General features: G+C 49.3%; 1 protein-coding gene across 3 annotated transcripts in view; it reads right to left on the bottom strand.

Annotated features, from left to right (window-relative positions):
- Positions 1-2,506: 2,506 nt before the first annotated feature.
- Positions 2,507-15,495, bottom strand: part of pdzrn3b (PDZ domain containing RING finger 3b) — a 103,065-nt gene continuing 90,076 nt past the window's right edge. For 2 of the 3 annotated variants that reach the window (XM_076267956.1, XM_076267958.1), the window contains 7 exons: positions 12,239-12,498; positions 10,989-11,076; positions 7,963-8,061; positions 6,948-7,010; positions 6,689-6,790; positions 5,804-5,920; positions 2,507-5,231 (listed from right to left, as the gene is read on the bottom strand). In XM_076267956.1, the coding sequence (XP_076124071.1) occupies positions 3,540-5,231; positions 5,804-5,920; positions 6,689-6,790; positions 6,948-7,010; positions 7,963-8,061; positions 10,989-11,076; positions 12,239-12,498 (2,421 nt within the window). In that variant the 3' untranslated portion in view covers positions 2,507-3,539. The remainder of the gene's footprint in view (positions 5,232-5,803; positions 5,921-6,688; positions 6,791-6,947; positions 7,011-7,962; positions 8,062-10,988; positions 11,077-12,238; positions 12,499-15,495) is intronic. The other variant, XM_076267957.1, reaches the window with a different exon arrangement.

The raw sequence follows: 15,495 nt of genomic DNA, 5'->3' as shown, positions 1-15,495 counted from the left end.
GTTAAAGCCAGCTCCATGATCGGCCTAATCTGTGGGAATCAGGAGCTGCGACATTCCAGGATGGATTTCAGGAGGTTTTTCCTCCCATTTGACTTGCATGCTGTGGCGTTATCTAGCACTAAGGGAGTGTAGGGAACCCTCAGCACGGACATAAATCACACCACACTGAGCTCAGTCAGCCTCTGCAAGATGCAATCAATTACCTCGTAATGGACAGAGAGAGAGAGAGAGCAGAGAGAGAGAGGGAGGAAGAAAGCGAAAGTGAGTGCTCTTGTTCCTACCCTCTCCTTCATAATTATTCCCTCTAAGTAGCGCTGATTAAAACTGCCAGGGAAGAGGTGTATTAACAGAGCCTGGGGGGCTATGAACACGGCTGCCTGGAGAGGATGCAGAACACAATGGCCAGGCAAGCAGGCATCATACCAGCATTAACCCTTTCAGTCCATTCACCCTCTGCTGTAGCACGGCCAGAGATGTGGGTGCAGTTTGTTTCTCCCCTCGAGCTTTGCTCTTTTACTTCGCTGTTGCTGCTGCCAAAGTCTCAGTGTCCCTGTGCAGAGATGATTTTTCGTCTCCTCCTCTCTTCAGCGCTAATTAAGTGGTGCACATCAAAAGGCAGTCGCCTGGTCCCATCCCACTGCGCGGTGACTGCGCAGCCAGATGAGGGTTCCTGCGGTGGCCTGATTGGGCTTGGCGCTTCCTTGCTCTGCGACTTGGAGCGCACTGGAGTGGAAGGCACCGGGATGACCTCCCTGCGGTCGCACTCAGCTTTGGGAGGGTGTGTGTGTGTGTGTGTGTGTGAGGGTGGGAGTGTAGAGGCACAGGGGTCAGGAGAGTGACCTCAAGGTCGAGTGGTCAGTGGAGTGTGGTGGACAGCAGTCACCTCCCCCCTGCGGGCTGTCACATCTTCACCCACGCACTCGGCACACTAGTCAACAGCTCATTTCTGTGTGGGTGAAACTTCTCTCCTTTCTTCTCTGTACTCAGTAGACTAATCAACAGTTCCTCTCTGGCACTGCAGCGGAGCCATCTCTGCCTTCTCAGCCTGAGGGACGGCAATAATTACTTCAACTTCACACACATGAAGATGAGGCTCTTCGGAAGTTTCATATAAAGTCTCAGAAACCTTGTTATTATGCAAATCTCCCTCATGGTTAGGTAATATGGGATCATTAGGAAGGCATAGACTGTGAATAATATTGGGCCTCAGGTAACTCTAACTCTGGTATTGATTCCTGACCCAAAAATAAACTTTGGAGTCATCCTGGCACAGATGTACTAGATGAATGCCAGACAGCACTCTGATCCAAATGCTAATGATGGAAAAGACACACAGCAACAATGTCTGCTAGGTTTGGCACAGGATCAAACACCTCTAATTTGACAATGTTGGTAAAAAAAATGGATAGATCTGCATAACAAAAAGCTGTTGTTAAATTATTTTATATGCCAGGTAGGCAGGCAACTGGGACATAAAATGTTTAAGAAGCTATTTGTTGTTCTGATCTATCCATTCGTTTTTTTCAATGTTGCTACATGCTAGGTTTATTTAGTTTTTGCCAGATCCAAAAGCTCTCCGAGGAATAACAACTCACCAGCTGTGGCGCTGTGATTTAAAAGAGGTTCACAGCCAGATTGGCAATCGGCCTAAACGTTGACATGGTAATTAGTATTCAATACTCTCAGGTACCGACAGGTCATTTCAGCACAACTGCTTGTTAGGCTGTTGGTGAAAGTTAAAACTTCAAGTCGTCCTGTAATAGCAGAGGGAAAAAGCTAATCTGCTTCCTCACTCTGCATGAGCAGTGCCTTCAGCATCAAAGTTTACAAAGTAGAGTGACTTCAGAAAAGAGAAAAATTGGGACAGGCGAGATGGAAAAGCACTCATTAAGAGTACACAATGTCCTGATCATAACATCATAAAATGAGCGAGCAGCCATTTTATGTGTGATTCTGAGCCACTGTTCATTTCACAGTGGGAATGTGAGGAGTTAGAGGAGCTTTTCTGAACCCCCTCCCCCTCAGCTGGGATTAGTCAGTATTTAGCAGAATTATACAATTACATAAATGGCCCACAGAGACGGCTTGGGTTTCTGTTCGCGAATGGGTTTCGCTTTTCTTTGAATTTTCTGTTTCAAAACTCTGAAACCGCAGAAACCTTACTTACCTTTGACACGGATTGAAACTGGAGGGAGGGAACACAAGGCTTTCACCAGGTCTGGTTTTCCCTTCAGAGGACCGGGGTGATATGCATTAACTAACTCAAAAAGGTAGAGCACAATGGGCAAAACAGAGCGCGCTTGAGCTGTCAAAAAGGAGGGATAAAGACTAAAGACCAAATCCAGGAAGGTTAATCCAAGTTCATTTCAAGTTTCTGTACAAACTACAGATAAGTTTGGGTGACTTGAAATCCCAAGGTGTCTAATCAGAACTTTGAGTTCCTTTAACAAAGCAGTAATCAAGTCTGATTAATGCCAAGGAGCCAAGGAAAAATGTCCACACCATATTTTTGAAAGCTCATCAAATATAAAACAATAATTTATTATTTCTCTCATTGTACAAGACATCAATGTTTCTAACTAGAGTTGTTAAGCTTTGTGTTATTCTTTGCCGGATACATAGATTCCTACAAAGGCTTGTGGACTACAATGGACTTTAACAACGACAAACAGAGAGGTTTCGATTTAGTCAACAAACAGGCGACTTCTTGTCCTTCAGCCACAGATACATAACGGTCTCACATTGGTTGTTTTGAAAGACAATGAACAACATTGTGTATGGCAGTCAGGAACTCAAGAGTCAAATGAACAACATTGTGTATGGCAGTCAGGAACTCAAGAGTCAAACGTCAGCACCTTGTGTGGAGGATTTGTTGTTTCTTCAGTAAAAGTGTTCACTTTCAACTAAAAACCACACTTTTTTCATAAAAAAAGAATTCTGTGTTCACCATGAAGCTAAATATTTTTGTATTTCCTTTTAATATGCAAAACATATGCATACACAGTAAAATACTGATAATAGTTACTTGTTTAAAAAAAAAAAAATCAAAAACAGAAAATGCTAAATGTTGGCAGTTATTTATCTCTGGCACACAGTCTTTTAACAGTTCCAAAGCCTTTAAAAACCCAAATGACAAAGTTCAAATTTAAAATGCATTTTTTTCATTGTGTAAAACAGCAAGCACAAAAAGGAAGAAAGTTATAGAGAGCATTCGAGAAAACTGTCTTTTCATATTTTAAACTTTTGAATAAATCCCCTCGTTCCAAAGTCCAACCATAAGGCAGCTATTGGCCTCAGCACCCACTCTCACCAACCCATAGTCCAGTTTCACCTGACATGACTTTAACCACCTCTCTCTCTATCTACATCTCTCTCTCTCTCAATCTCTCCCTCTCTGTCTTGCACTCTCTCTCACTCTCTTTAGTATCATATTTACAAATGTTGCCACATTGAACGAGGCAGGAATCTCTACCCCAATCGGTAGTGTCTTATGTACAGCTCCGTGGGCCTGTGAGGACCGCTCCCGCTCCGCTCCCGGTCTAGACGGTGGTGACGGAGAGCAGGGAGTTGTAGACGCGCGCGCCGTCGGGCGAGCGCGTGCCATGCGTCAGCAGCTCCTGGATGGTCATCCAGTTGTCGAAGATCTTCTTGTTGCGCTTCTTCATCATCTTCTTGTGGCTCAGTTCGATGATGTTGAGCTCCTTATGCGGCTCGTCCGGCCCCGAGCCGGACCCTGTGCCCGGGCTGCCGTCCCCTCCGCACCCGCCGCTCTGCCCGTCCTTGAGGCAGTCCAAGCGGCTCTGCTTCATGAACTCCCGCCGCTGGCGGTGCTCGCGTGCGCGCACGGCGTGCTGCTTGCGCTCCTCCTTGCTCCAGTAGCGGCCCATCTTGAGCTCGCTGGCCGCGTCGTCGTCCGTGGTCATCCCGCTGCGCTCCTCGCGGATGCGCAGCGCCCGCTCCTTCAGCAGCCGGTCGCGCACCGGCCGCTTGGTGATGTAGCGCGTTCCGTCGCTGCGGATCTTCACCTTCCACTCCATCTTGGGGCCCAGCTCCGAGCCGCCACCGCCGCCACCACCGGGGCCGCCGGCCCTGGACGAGGTGGGGGACAGCGGGTCGCGGCACATGCTGACCAGGCTCATCTGGCTCTGGGCGTACTCCACGGCTGACTTCTGCTGGATGAGCTGCATGTAGCTCTGGTAGTGCTGAGCGTGCGCGGGGATGTGGGCGTGCTTGTAGGGCGAGTGGCCCTGCAGGAGGGACGACCCTCGGCCGGACTTGCCCCCAGCGGCGGCGGCCGCTGCGTCCGCCTTACGCTGACCCTCAGCCTGCGTCGCGCTCTCCGGGTCCTTGGACGAGGACGAGGACGAAGACGACGTGGCTCGGCCGCGTCCACTGGACCCTCCTCCTCCGCACACCTCCTGGACGGGCGACAGCAGGGGCTTGAGGACCTTCCCTGGGTTGGCGGCCACCCCCTCGGGCAGACCGTCGCTGGCGCGCCGCAGCGAGTTGTCCGGCGAGAGCTCGAGCGTGAGCGGCGTGCTCCGGCAGCTCTCGCCCGTGTTGTAGGCGCTCGAGCTGTCCTTGTCCGACTTCTCGGGCAGCTCGGTGATGTCGGTCAGCTCGTGGCGCCGCGCCGCGTCCACGCTGGTGTTGTAGTTGCGGAAGCCGCTGTTGTGCAGCATCCACGACTCGCGGTACTGCTCGCGCAGCTGCTGCACCTTGTGCGCGCGCACGATGCTCAGGCACTCCAGCTCGATGGTGCGCAGCTCCTCGTTCAGCAGCTCCAGCTCTTTGTCCACCCCCTCCTCGCCGCCCGCTGACGCTGCCGCCGCCGCCATGCCCGGGCAGTAGAGGGCGCCGCCACTGCCTCCGCCGGCCGCGCTGCGCACCTGACACTTGAGCTCCAGCAGCTCGCGGAAGCGCTCGCACTCGTCCGCCGGGATGCCCAGGAAGTCGGACTCGCTGATGAGCGACTCGCTGCTGAAGGGCAGGTCTCCGCTGCCCAGCGTGTCCTGGCTGTAGGCCAGCCGCCGGCGCCCGCTGCCGCTGCCCAGCGTGGTGCTGGCCGAGAAGGGCCCGCACGGGGCGTGCTCGTCGCCCAGGTTCTCCTGCTCCGAGCTCTCGTCGTTGCGCGTGCTCTCGTCCGTGCGGCCCACGCCGCTGTCCTTCTCGTGCCGCTGCGACAGCAGAGTGGCCGTGTCGGTGGTGCCGCCGTCCTCCTCATGCTTCTTCTGAGAGAGAGAGAGAGAGAGAGAGAGAGAGAGAGAGAGAGAGAGAGAGAGAGAGGGAGAGAGAGAGGGAGAGGGAAATAACAAAAGGAAAGAAAATGTATTTTAATGTTTAAAGACGTCAACTCAGTTTAAAAGGACTAGAAACTTTCTGTGCAAGTCTGAGTCCTCCTCTGCCACTGTCTGTGGTGATCTGACTGAATGTCAGACAAAACGTTTTATACTTCTGTTATATTATACTCCCTTGTTATATTATACTTCTGTTATATTATACTCCCTTGTTATATTATACTTCTGTTATATTATACTCCCTTGCAGATATGCACATAAACAGCTGTGCACATCACAGACACATTTCTTATTCTCTCTAATCCCCTCGTTAACTATCCATGTGCAGTTGGTACCCTTGATGCATTGTGCCAGCGTGGTCCCAAAACACTGTGGGGTAGACAGACATCCACACAGAACCGTGTGTGATGACCACATCTCCATCACTCAGACCTTACTCTGCCACAGGCCTACTTGTGGATGTGCTATATTGTAGAACACTGCTCTAACTGCCTGACCGCTGTTACCTGCTGGAGCATGCTGGCAGTGAACTGCATGGCCTGGTGATGCTGCTGCTCCAGCATGTCCATGTGCAGGTCATCCAGGAAGTCGTTTCGGTCATCATCCATCCAGCCCTCATCCAGCTGCCAGGAGGAAGATGAGGAAGAGGAGGAAGAGGAAAAGAAGAGGGAGGAGGAAGATGAAAAGGAGGAGAAGGCAGAGGGAGGAAGAGGAGAAGGAGGAGGAGAACAAGGTAGAGGGGAAAGAGAGGAGACAGGCCGTCAATGTCTCATGATTGGCTATACACTCATCCAGACTGACACCCTCTCAACACCCTGCCTGGTCTTGCCCATCACACCCACAGGCATTTACAGCTGACCTATAACATTTGAATATAATATTAACATATTATATATCTAAACATAATGAAGAGTTCAGACGCAAAACCCTCTAAATCTGTTTGACCACTTTTCTTTTAAATGAGCATTTTTTACCAGGCGCCTATCGGTTTTTGCCTACAAATCAATATTGCAGACCAGGAAGCGGCATTTTGCGGGTTTTGAAGCAAAATTATTTGATTAACATATACTATGTGTGGAGAGCATTCACTCACCATTGTTATCTCATTTTTGACGGAGGTGCCGTTTAGAGGCTGTCATGTTTGGAGAAACATTAAATCATTCATATGACACATCAGTGCATCCATATTACAATGGGTTCAGTGTGGATTGTTCTCTACTGACACACTGCTGTCATGAACCAGATCAAAGTAGCGTGGAGGCCTGGGCAGCAGGCACTGGCCTGTGCGTGACCCTGAAGCAGCGGTACCCTGTCAGAGCTGAAGGCTCCCTGCTGGTGCTGTGCTAACGCTAACACTAACATCTGATTGAATTTGCGCTTGCCTTCCCTACCTGGATCTCGGGTCGTGCCACGAGCAGACAGACATTCTTGTTCTCCTCGCTGGTGAGCAGGGCCACTGCGTCCTCACGATTCTGGATCTCGATGCCATTGATCTGGACACAGAGACGGGGAAGAGAGGGAGATGGTCAGCAAGGATACAGGATGCCATATCCTCAGGCTATTGAATAAAAAATACTTTTTCTCCCTAGAGGAAAAAATTGCTCCTTTTTCTGATTGTCTGTATTTTTTCGCGCCTGAGGAAAAAGTTACCTGGATGATCCTGTCGCCTTCTCGGATTCTTCCATCCTTTGCTGCTATGCTGTTTGGATCAATCTACAGATGAACAAACAACAAAGACAAAACAAATGTACTCACTGAACACCAAAACACCAACCAACTGATAACTATTTTTCACATGTTTACTAAGCCTATTCTATATTAGCCTAGAAATCTAGACGCACCCTAGCGGCAGCAAATTACATTTGCTTCCAGGGCTAGTCTAGCAACTCTTCGTTGGCTTGTGAGCTCGAAAAATTACACTTCTATCAGACCAATCAAATTGTGTATAGAGTCGTTAGGCGGGCTTAACATAATGATTGATGGCAGAGTTGCAACGGTTTGGCTTGAATTCCCTGCTACTTGAAAACAAAGAAGATGGATGTTGCTGTTGGCCAACAGTGTGACACGAGTTAAGCTTGTTTTAAGTTGGCAAAAGTTTGAACTAGCCAACTAGCTCCGCTGGTGGGAAAACGCATGGGACTCATCGCTGTCCTATTGCGTGCAGAGGGAATTTGAAAGACAACCGATTATCCCGCCCCTCGGACTGAGCACTGCGAACGGGGAGTGCCCAGACCCTACATTTTAATGTGGGTCTGGCTCGTCAGGCTAATTCTATATAGCATAACATGAACATATTTTTATCTTTTACTTTTATAGATTTCATACACATCCTAATAAAGAACTAGGCCAAACCACTTTCGAACATCTATTTAGTAGACAGACAGACCAGTCCATTTTCAGGCACTGTAGAATGATTTCTGACTGGGGTAAAAGAAAATGTCTTATCAAAACATTTTTCATGTTTCAAAAGCACAGAGTTGCTATGATAAATGACGATATGTTACCATAATCTATTTTTTAGCTCAAATACCCATCACAGGAACAGTGTCTCACTTATAGAGGCTGGTTGTTGCAGAATTTATGATGCTGAGCAAAGATAAATCTGATTCAAATTCAATCTATGAAAGAACTGATTGGCAAAAATATGTCTGTTAATTTCACATACTTCACTGACGTAGATCCCGGTCTCGTCCTCGTCGTCGGTTCTGTAGCACACGGTCAGACCCAGCTTATCCTGAATGTTCGACCGGTATAAATCCACTTCCTGGATCGAACATGAAAAAAAGCATCCAAAAAAGGAAAAGAATTTTGAGTGTGGAACTTAGCGAAACAGCTTTATGCTAAGCAGTGTTAAAACATAAAGCTAATCCTGCTGAACACTCACAACTTTATCTTAAAGCAGCATTGGGCTGAGATATGGGGTGGAGTTCATTTGAACTGGGGCTTGCTGCTTGCCGTAGGAGCGAGGGAGAAAGCAGACAAGCAGACAAGCTCATTTCCCATGAAGCATAGCATCATTCATCGTCTTGTCATTACCACTGCAATCTGGGCCTACACACACATACCTCTTCTCAAGGGAATTGTGCAATGTCTTTGTGAGTGCACACACACACACATATAAATTCCTGTCTATTTAAGTATGGATAAAATACCATGCGTATCTGTGTGTGAGTGTGTGTCTGCATGTGTGTGTGTGTGTGTGTGTGTTGGGGGAAGGCTGGAGGAGTAGAGAGAGTTAAGACTCCTGAGCCCTGCTCTGTCCTGTAGTTGAGTGCTGAAATCTGCCCTAATCTCCCCAAACCCCAAACACGCACTCCAGGCCTGATGAGCTGCCCAGGAATGCACCACCAGCTGCCCACCCCCAGACCCACCCCACCCCACCGCAATCAGCATAGTTACGGACCAGCACACAGTCCAGTCTCATTCACACACACACACATAACCACACAAACAATCACACGCATACCGCACGCACACACACACACACACACACATAACCACACAAACAATCACACGCATACCGCACACACAGACGCACACACACACACACACACACACACACACACACACACACACACACACACACACACACATAACCACACTAACAATCACACACATACCGCACACACACACACACACACACGCCCACACACACACACACACAAACAAACATACACATGCACGGTTAATCTATAACCGACTACACCTGCTCTTACTCTACACCCCCAACACCCACCCGCCTCTCAGTGAAAGTCCTGGACACAAAAGCTGACCTTTCCACAGAGTCTCCATTCCACACCTCTGTTGTGGAACTATGTGGAAAAGCTCCTTAAGAGTATTGCATAACCCTATTACGTGTTCTAGGTTCTGAGCGGACTCGAGGGTTTGCGTAGGGTAGCGGAGCGGAGCAGCAGCAGCAGCAGCAGCGTGGACTGGACTGGGCAGGGAGGGGGGGTGGTGGTCTGCTATGTGCAAGGCCTGAAGGTCACTCCTATTATCCTTGCTCCGAGGGGAAGGTGCCCATTCATCAGCTGAAACAAGAGGCAGCCCGCTGTTCGGGGCAGCTCGGGCACAGTCTGGGGCATCAGAGAGTGTGTGTGTGTGTGTTTGCGAGGGTGTTTGATCATTGATCTCTGTCAGTAGGTGGTGGGTGCGTGTGGGAGGGAGGTGGTGGTGGTGGTGGTGGTAAGGGGGTTCTGGTGAAGAGGTCAAAAGAAGGACGCTGTGCATCTGTCCTGAGTGATGAGCCTGAACTTCACCTCTCTCTCTTTCTCTCCTATCTCTGTCTATCTCTCCCTCCCTCTCTCTCCCCCTCTCCCCCTCTCTCTCTCAGGCTGTGTGTTATTAATGCGGTTGCGGCAGTGCCATGACCCTGCGGGGCCCTATCTCCTTCCTGCACGCTCATCAGTGCCCCATCTCTGCGACGTTAACGCACATCTTCATTATCGGCCCCATCACTCTTCCTGTATTATCCCTCCCATCTCATTATCCCCCCCCCTTCTGGTCTGGACGGGCCAGGGCACGGCAAGCCTGGAACAACACCGGCTCAATAGCGACTCAAATGCGGCTCGATCGTGGCTTGATCGTTGCTGAGGAGAGAACCACTCAGCGTTGTTACAAATAACTAATGGATGTCAGCGTCTGGCATCTGCTGGCCGCATGGAAAGCACACGAGTCACTCGACTCCCGTCTGGCCCTGACCGCTCCGAGCTCTTTAGGAGGCCGAGGGGAGCGTGTGTTGGCTGAGCTCATCAGGGCAGAGATAGATCACAGCAAATGGACGCAGTGCAGCTAACAGACAGACACACACAGTGGCTGACCGATTAACAGACAGACAGACAGGCAGACAGACAGACAGGCAGACAGCGCATACACAGACAAACAGAGAAATGTACAGGAAATGACACATTAGCGCATAGACATTAAGTCAGACAGAAAGACACTGTGCACACACATTGGCAGAAAGAATGGGAGACATAAACAACTGCACTAATGCACAGAAAGACACACCCAGACAGAGGAGGACATTACGGGACAGACAAGAGACTGGGAGAGACTGCAGACAGGCAGACTGAGAGACAAAGACAGATGGACATATTAGTGGACAGACAAACAGAGATTTGAAGAGAAGGGAGCTGGGCAGTGGGCAGATGGGGCCACTTCAGGCCGAGGGAGACTGATGTGGCGTCTCTGGTCTCAGCTTAAATCTTCACTGATGTCATGAGAGGAGAGCTGCACTGTGTTTGTGTGTGAGCGTGTGTATGTGTGCATGTGCGTGTACGTGTGTGTGTGTGTTTGTATGTGAGCGTGTGTATGTGTGCATGTGCGTGTGTGTGTGTGTGTGTGTGTGTGTGTGTGTATGTGTGTGTGTGGTGTGTGTGTGTGTGTGTGTGTGTGTGTATGTGGTGTGTGTGTGTGGTGTGTGTGTGTGTGTGTGTGTGTGTGTGTGTGTGTGTGTATGTGGTGTGTGTGTGTGGTGTGTGTGTGTGTGTGTGTGTGTATGTGGTGTGTGTGTGTGGTGTGTGTGTGTGTGTGTGTGTGTGTGTATGTGTGTATGTGGTGTGTGTGTGTGTGTGTGTGTGGTGTGTGTGTGTGTGTGTGTGTGTGTGTGTGTGTATGTGGTGTGTGTGTGTGTGTGTGTGTGTGTGTGTGTGTGTGTGTGCGTGTGTGTGTGCCTTTGTGTATCCTTGCCTCATACTCCAGCTCCTCACGCTCGATCTCTTGCTGCATGCCCTCCAGGAAGTCCGCAGGGTCAAAGTACTCATGTGCAGGAGAGTGTCTGAGGGTGACAACACACACACCACATTTAACAATGACACCAAAAGGGCCACGCCTGAGAAGACATGCTTTTTTAGCAGCACCAGGACTGAATGATGTGTGATGGTTCTTGTGTCCTGTCCTGAGACTGTCCTGCATTTTTTGTTCTTGTGATCAACTCAGTCTTAATTCCCTCAGGAAAGAAAATACACATGTATGCACAGCTTTCACACTCACAAACCACTTTCTTTCATTGGTAAGGGACTGAGAGGTAGATAATTGAGCAGGAATTATCCATGTTCTGTGACCCATTAAAAGGGAGAGGGAGCACGAGGGAACCAGAGAGCTAAGCCTGGGGGTTGTAGGTTAATGTGAAGATTGTGTTTTTTAATTAAGTAGCAAAATCAATTTAAGTTATCACCTTTGACCATTCAGGTAAAAAGAAAAAAAACATTCTGTTAATGTGTGAGAGCCAGGAAGCTCCAGGCCATAAAGAGAGGGAAAGAGAGATAGAGAGAGAGAGAGAGAGAGAGAGAGAGAGAGAGAGAGAGAGAGAGAGAGATGGAAGGTGACAGCCCTGCGGAGTCCTTTGTCCGCTCTCTCAAATTAAAGAGGACAACTCCATTTGGTCCTGTGCCCCAAGCCTCCTGTCCCTGGTCACTGATGAACAGGTGCTGCTGCACAGGTGTCTGGTAGCCCTGCCCCTGGTCACTGATGAACAGGTGCTGCTGCACAGGTGTGTGGTAGCCCTGCCCCTGGTCACTGATGAACAGGTGCTGCTGCACAGGTGTGTGGTAGCCCTGCCCCTGGCACACCAGTGTTCCCCATTCACACTATACACTAGTGTGAGTTAGGTCAGATACAAAGGTCCAAGAGAGCCAAGGCTGAATGTGGAATACTTTTTAACGCTGTGAAACTTAAGAGTACAATTACCAAATGATTGTCTGTGGAATAAACACACTAAACCTTCCTGTTTGATATGTAAAAATATTCATAAGTTCTTTTTCACAGACTCCTTTATCTAGCGCCAAATCCAGGGCAAGGTATGAAGTAGCAGAAGTAAAACAATTTAACAGTATGTGGAGTCGAACCTCTGAGACACTCACTCTGTGTGTGTGTGTGTGTGTGTGTGTGTGTGTGTGTGTGTGTGTGTGTGTGTGTGTGTGTGTGTCTGAGAGACTCACTCTTCAGGCAGCAGGTACTGCTCGAGCACGGTAACGGGCGGCGGGCTGGCGGCAGTGGGCAGCTTGCTGAGGGCCATGATGTGCTGGAAGGTGATCTCCGTCTGTGTGGCCATGTCCACCACCTGCATGTCCCCCACGGGGCCAGCCGGTTTGGGCCGAGGGGCCCGCCGCAGCACCTGCACCATGATGGGCTCCTTGGCGTTGCGGAAGGCCTCCACCGCCTGCTCGTGCGTCGCCTTGGACAGGTCCTTACCGTTCACCTGCACAGGACACAGACAGGAGGGACGCGGTGAGGGCGCTTACAGTACTCATGCACTAGCACGTGGACATGTAGAGGTAAAGGTGACCGATATTTAGCGGACTCTGTGGACTGTTCTCTGCTAACCACTACCCAGAGCGACAAGGACTCGCAAAGGCGGTGTGTTCAGGAATCAAACACCTACAGACAGGGCAGATAGTTGTGCTTTTGTTTGTGTTTAGGGTTCTTAGCAGATGCCCAAAGTGAATTAAAATGACATCAATAAACATTATAGTAACATTAAAATGAATAGTTTAAAGTAAAGTCATCGATTTTAATTAAAAAAAAAAAAAATTGGTCACAATACTCCAACACACAATCTCTGACATAACCGGCTCCTGATTCTAGACCAGTTAGGGGATGGTGCTGAGTTGGAACCAGTTCTCCTGACCGAGAGCCAGGTCTGTGTGTGTGGAGATGCAAAGAAGTGGCTCAAGATTTGCCACTGAGTCCAAAGTAGCACTGGAACTGTGTTGGTGGAAAACCGATAAATGAATACTCCTACTGACTGCTACTCTTGTACTCGGACACGTGAGTCGTCAAAAACACATATCGACGAAGTGGACACATATGTACCGTGACGGCTGGCCCCGCTACAAACCACTGGGTCTGGGCAGAGGATCGGCTAATAACGTTGGTTGAGCGTAAGAGACCTTTCAAGGCTCCGTTGACCAACCATATGGAAAACTGCAATCCCCACTGATTCTGAAAACATTCAGAGGTTCGCAGTTTTTTTCTCTCTCTCCGTGGTTCAAACAGGACTGCTGAAGGCCCGGCGGGTGCTGGGCATATGGTGTGTGTGCAGACCGCAGAGCAACCCGCAGAAACCACAGAGGTTGCGCACTGCACTGTCTCAACCTCGCTGCTCTCTTTTCTACGGGCATCTGAGTTGGCATGACGACTCAGTTTAACAAGGCCGCTTTGAAAGGCCTGCTGATGCTTTAACGAGCCACTCCACGAGTGACTGAGCCTCGTTTCTCTGGGCCGTCCAGGGCAGGGCTGCCTGTGTGCAGACGAGCTGCGCCGCTGGAGGAGAACATGCGGTCAGTCTCTCATGGCCTCCCAGCAGCTATCGCATGCACACACACTCACACACACACACACTCTCACACACACACACACACACACACACACACACACACACACACACACACACACACACACACACACACACACACTGTGTGCAGATGAGCTGCGCTGCTGGAGGAGAATGTGCTGTCACTCTCTCATGGTCTCCCAGCAGTTCAGGCTACACTCTTTATTTATGCTCAGCCAACAGCCTAGGCACAGTGAGCTGCTCTGATAGAGACGACTCGGCACGCACACACGCACGCACACACACACAAGTGCACACGCACACACACACACACACAAGTGCACACACACAAGTGCACACACACATACACACACACACACACACACACTTCTCCAGGGAGGAGTGGATGAAAACAGGAGCATTCGTCACCACTGTGTGGGGAAAAAGGGAACCTCTCACAGAGGAAACTCTACAACAAACAGTCAAATAGCAAAACAAAACCAAAACAAAAGTATGAACAACAAGAAGAACAAGAAAAAACGAACCAGGGAACCGAATTTGAAAAAAAAAAAAACATCCTGGTAGAGCCGCACAGATCAGATGAGTCATGCAGTTAGTCATTCCTATCCTCCTTCTTCGATGTCTGATAACCTTTTACTGTCTGACTGTTTAACGGGGTCAAAGCTCTGCTAAGCAGAAAAAAGACGCTAATTACATTGAGCAATTTATCAGGGTCATTAGCCTGTCAGATCCAAGTGGCCCTTATTTAGCTAAATAATTTCAAGCGAGTCGGTGAAGAATGTGTCCTCTCCCTCGTGGAGATGATCTGGGCGCGCTGCGCCACAGTGCGCTACACTATGCTACCTCGGAGATTAATGGGTGCAGGGGGCCGAGGGGAGACGCACGCGCCCGAGAGGCTAATTGCCTTCGGATCATGAACAGAGCTAGGAGGAGGGAGGGAGGGTTTTGAGCTTCCTCAGGATCTCAGCACATTGTGCCCATTCGCTGCAAGGTTGGATGGAGTATTAAAGTTGATTCAAAACGGCTCATTTGAAATCAAATGCATTTTTTGTTCCATTTTACAAAGTCTTATTTGCATAGTATTTCGTATAACTAAAGGGGGGGTTTACCAGTGCCAATGACCATGTTGTTCATTTCTGGGTTAATGCACTCCAGTGACATGCACTCTGAGATATGTTGACTATAAACGTACCTGACAATGAAAGATGCAAAAAACCCCAGTAGTTTTGTTTTGATGGGTACACAAGTTTATATGAATACCCTGTTAAAATGCAGTAACAAGTATTGTGTTTGAAAGCTTCTACTGATCAACTGAATAAAATGGCATGAATTGAACACTGAATTGCATATCAAAGGAACCAAGAGATGCTGTGGCAGAGTCGGAGACTGTTCCATCTCTGGAAATGCAAAATTGGATACAAGAGAGCATTCGGAGGTGGCAAGCAATCCATCTGGCCAGGCAGCCTCTCACAGGGATGGTGACACCGAGGACTGGGCTGTCTCTCCTGCTGGCTGCGTATTAGAGCTAGGGGTCAGCCAAGAGCGGTGTGCTTTATCAGACACACACACAAACACACACACACACACACACACACACATTGCAACCCTCACCCCACAGCACCCAGTCCTCCCGAACAGATCCACTTTCAGTCAGCTTGGGTGTTTGGAATTTGTTCATTTGTTATTCCTGACTGCATGTCTGCTTTGATATGATCTGAGCCTGGGGCACTTCTCATTTTCAAACGCTCATTTTTGTACGCTCTGCCTCCACAGACACACACACACATGCAGACAAACACAAAGCTGCGAGCGGGGCTGTGTGTTTTCCTACGCGGATGATGAAATGGGCAGGATGCACAGGAAACTCAAGTGATGCAACGCTGCTGTGTCTGCCTCTGATAT

This window comes from Alosa pseudoharengus, unplaced genomic scaffold (genome assembly GCF_046254945.1).
Source record: "Alosa pseudoharengus isolate Yale_2024_CS ecotype anadromous, Long Island Sound unplaced genomic scaffold, YU_APseudo_1.1 YU_APseudo_1.1_scf_5, whole genome shotgun sequence".
In the NCBI taxonomy this organism is placed as follows: domain Eukaryota; kingdom Metazoa; phylum Chordata; class Actinopteri; order Clupeiformes; family Clupeidae; genus Alosa; species Alosa pseudoharengus.
The sequence above is the reverse complement of the archived record's forward strand: the minus strand, read 5'-3'. Positions and strand labels throughout refer to the sequence as shown.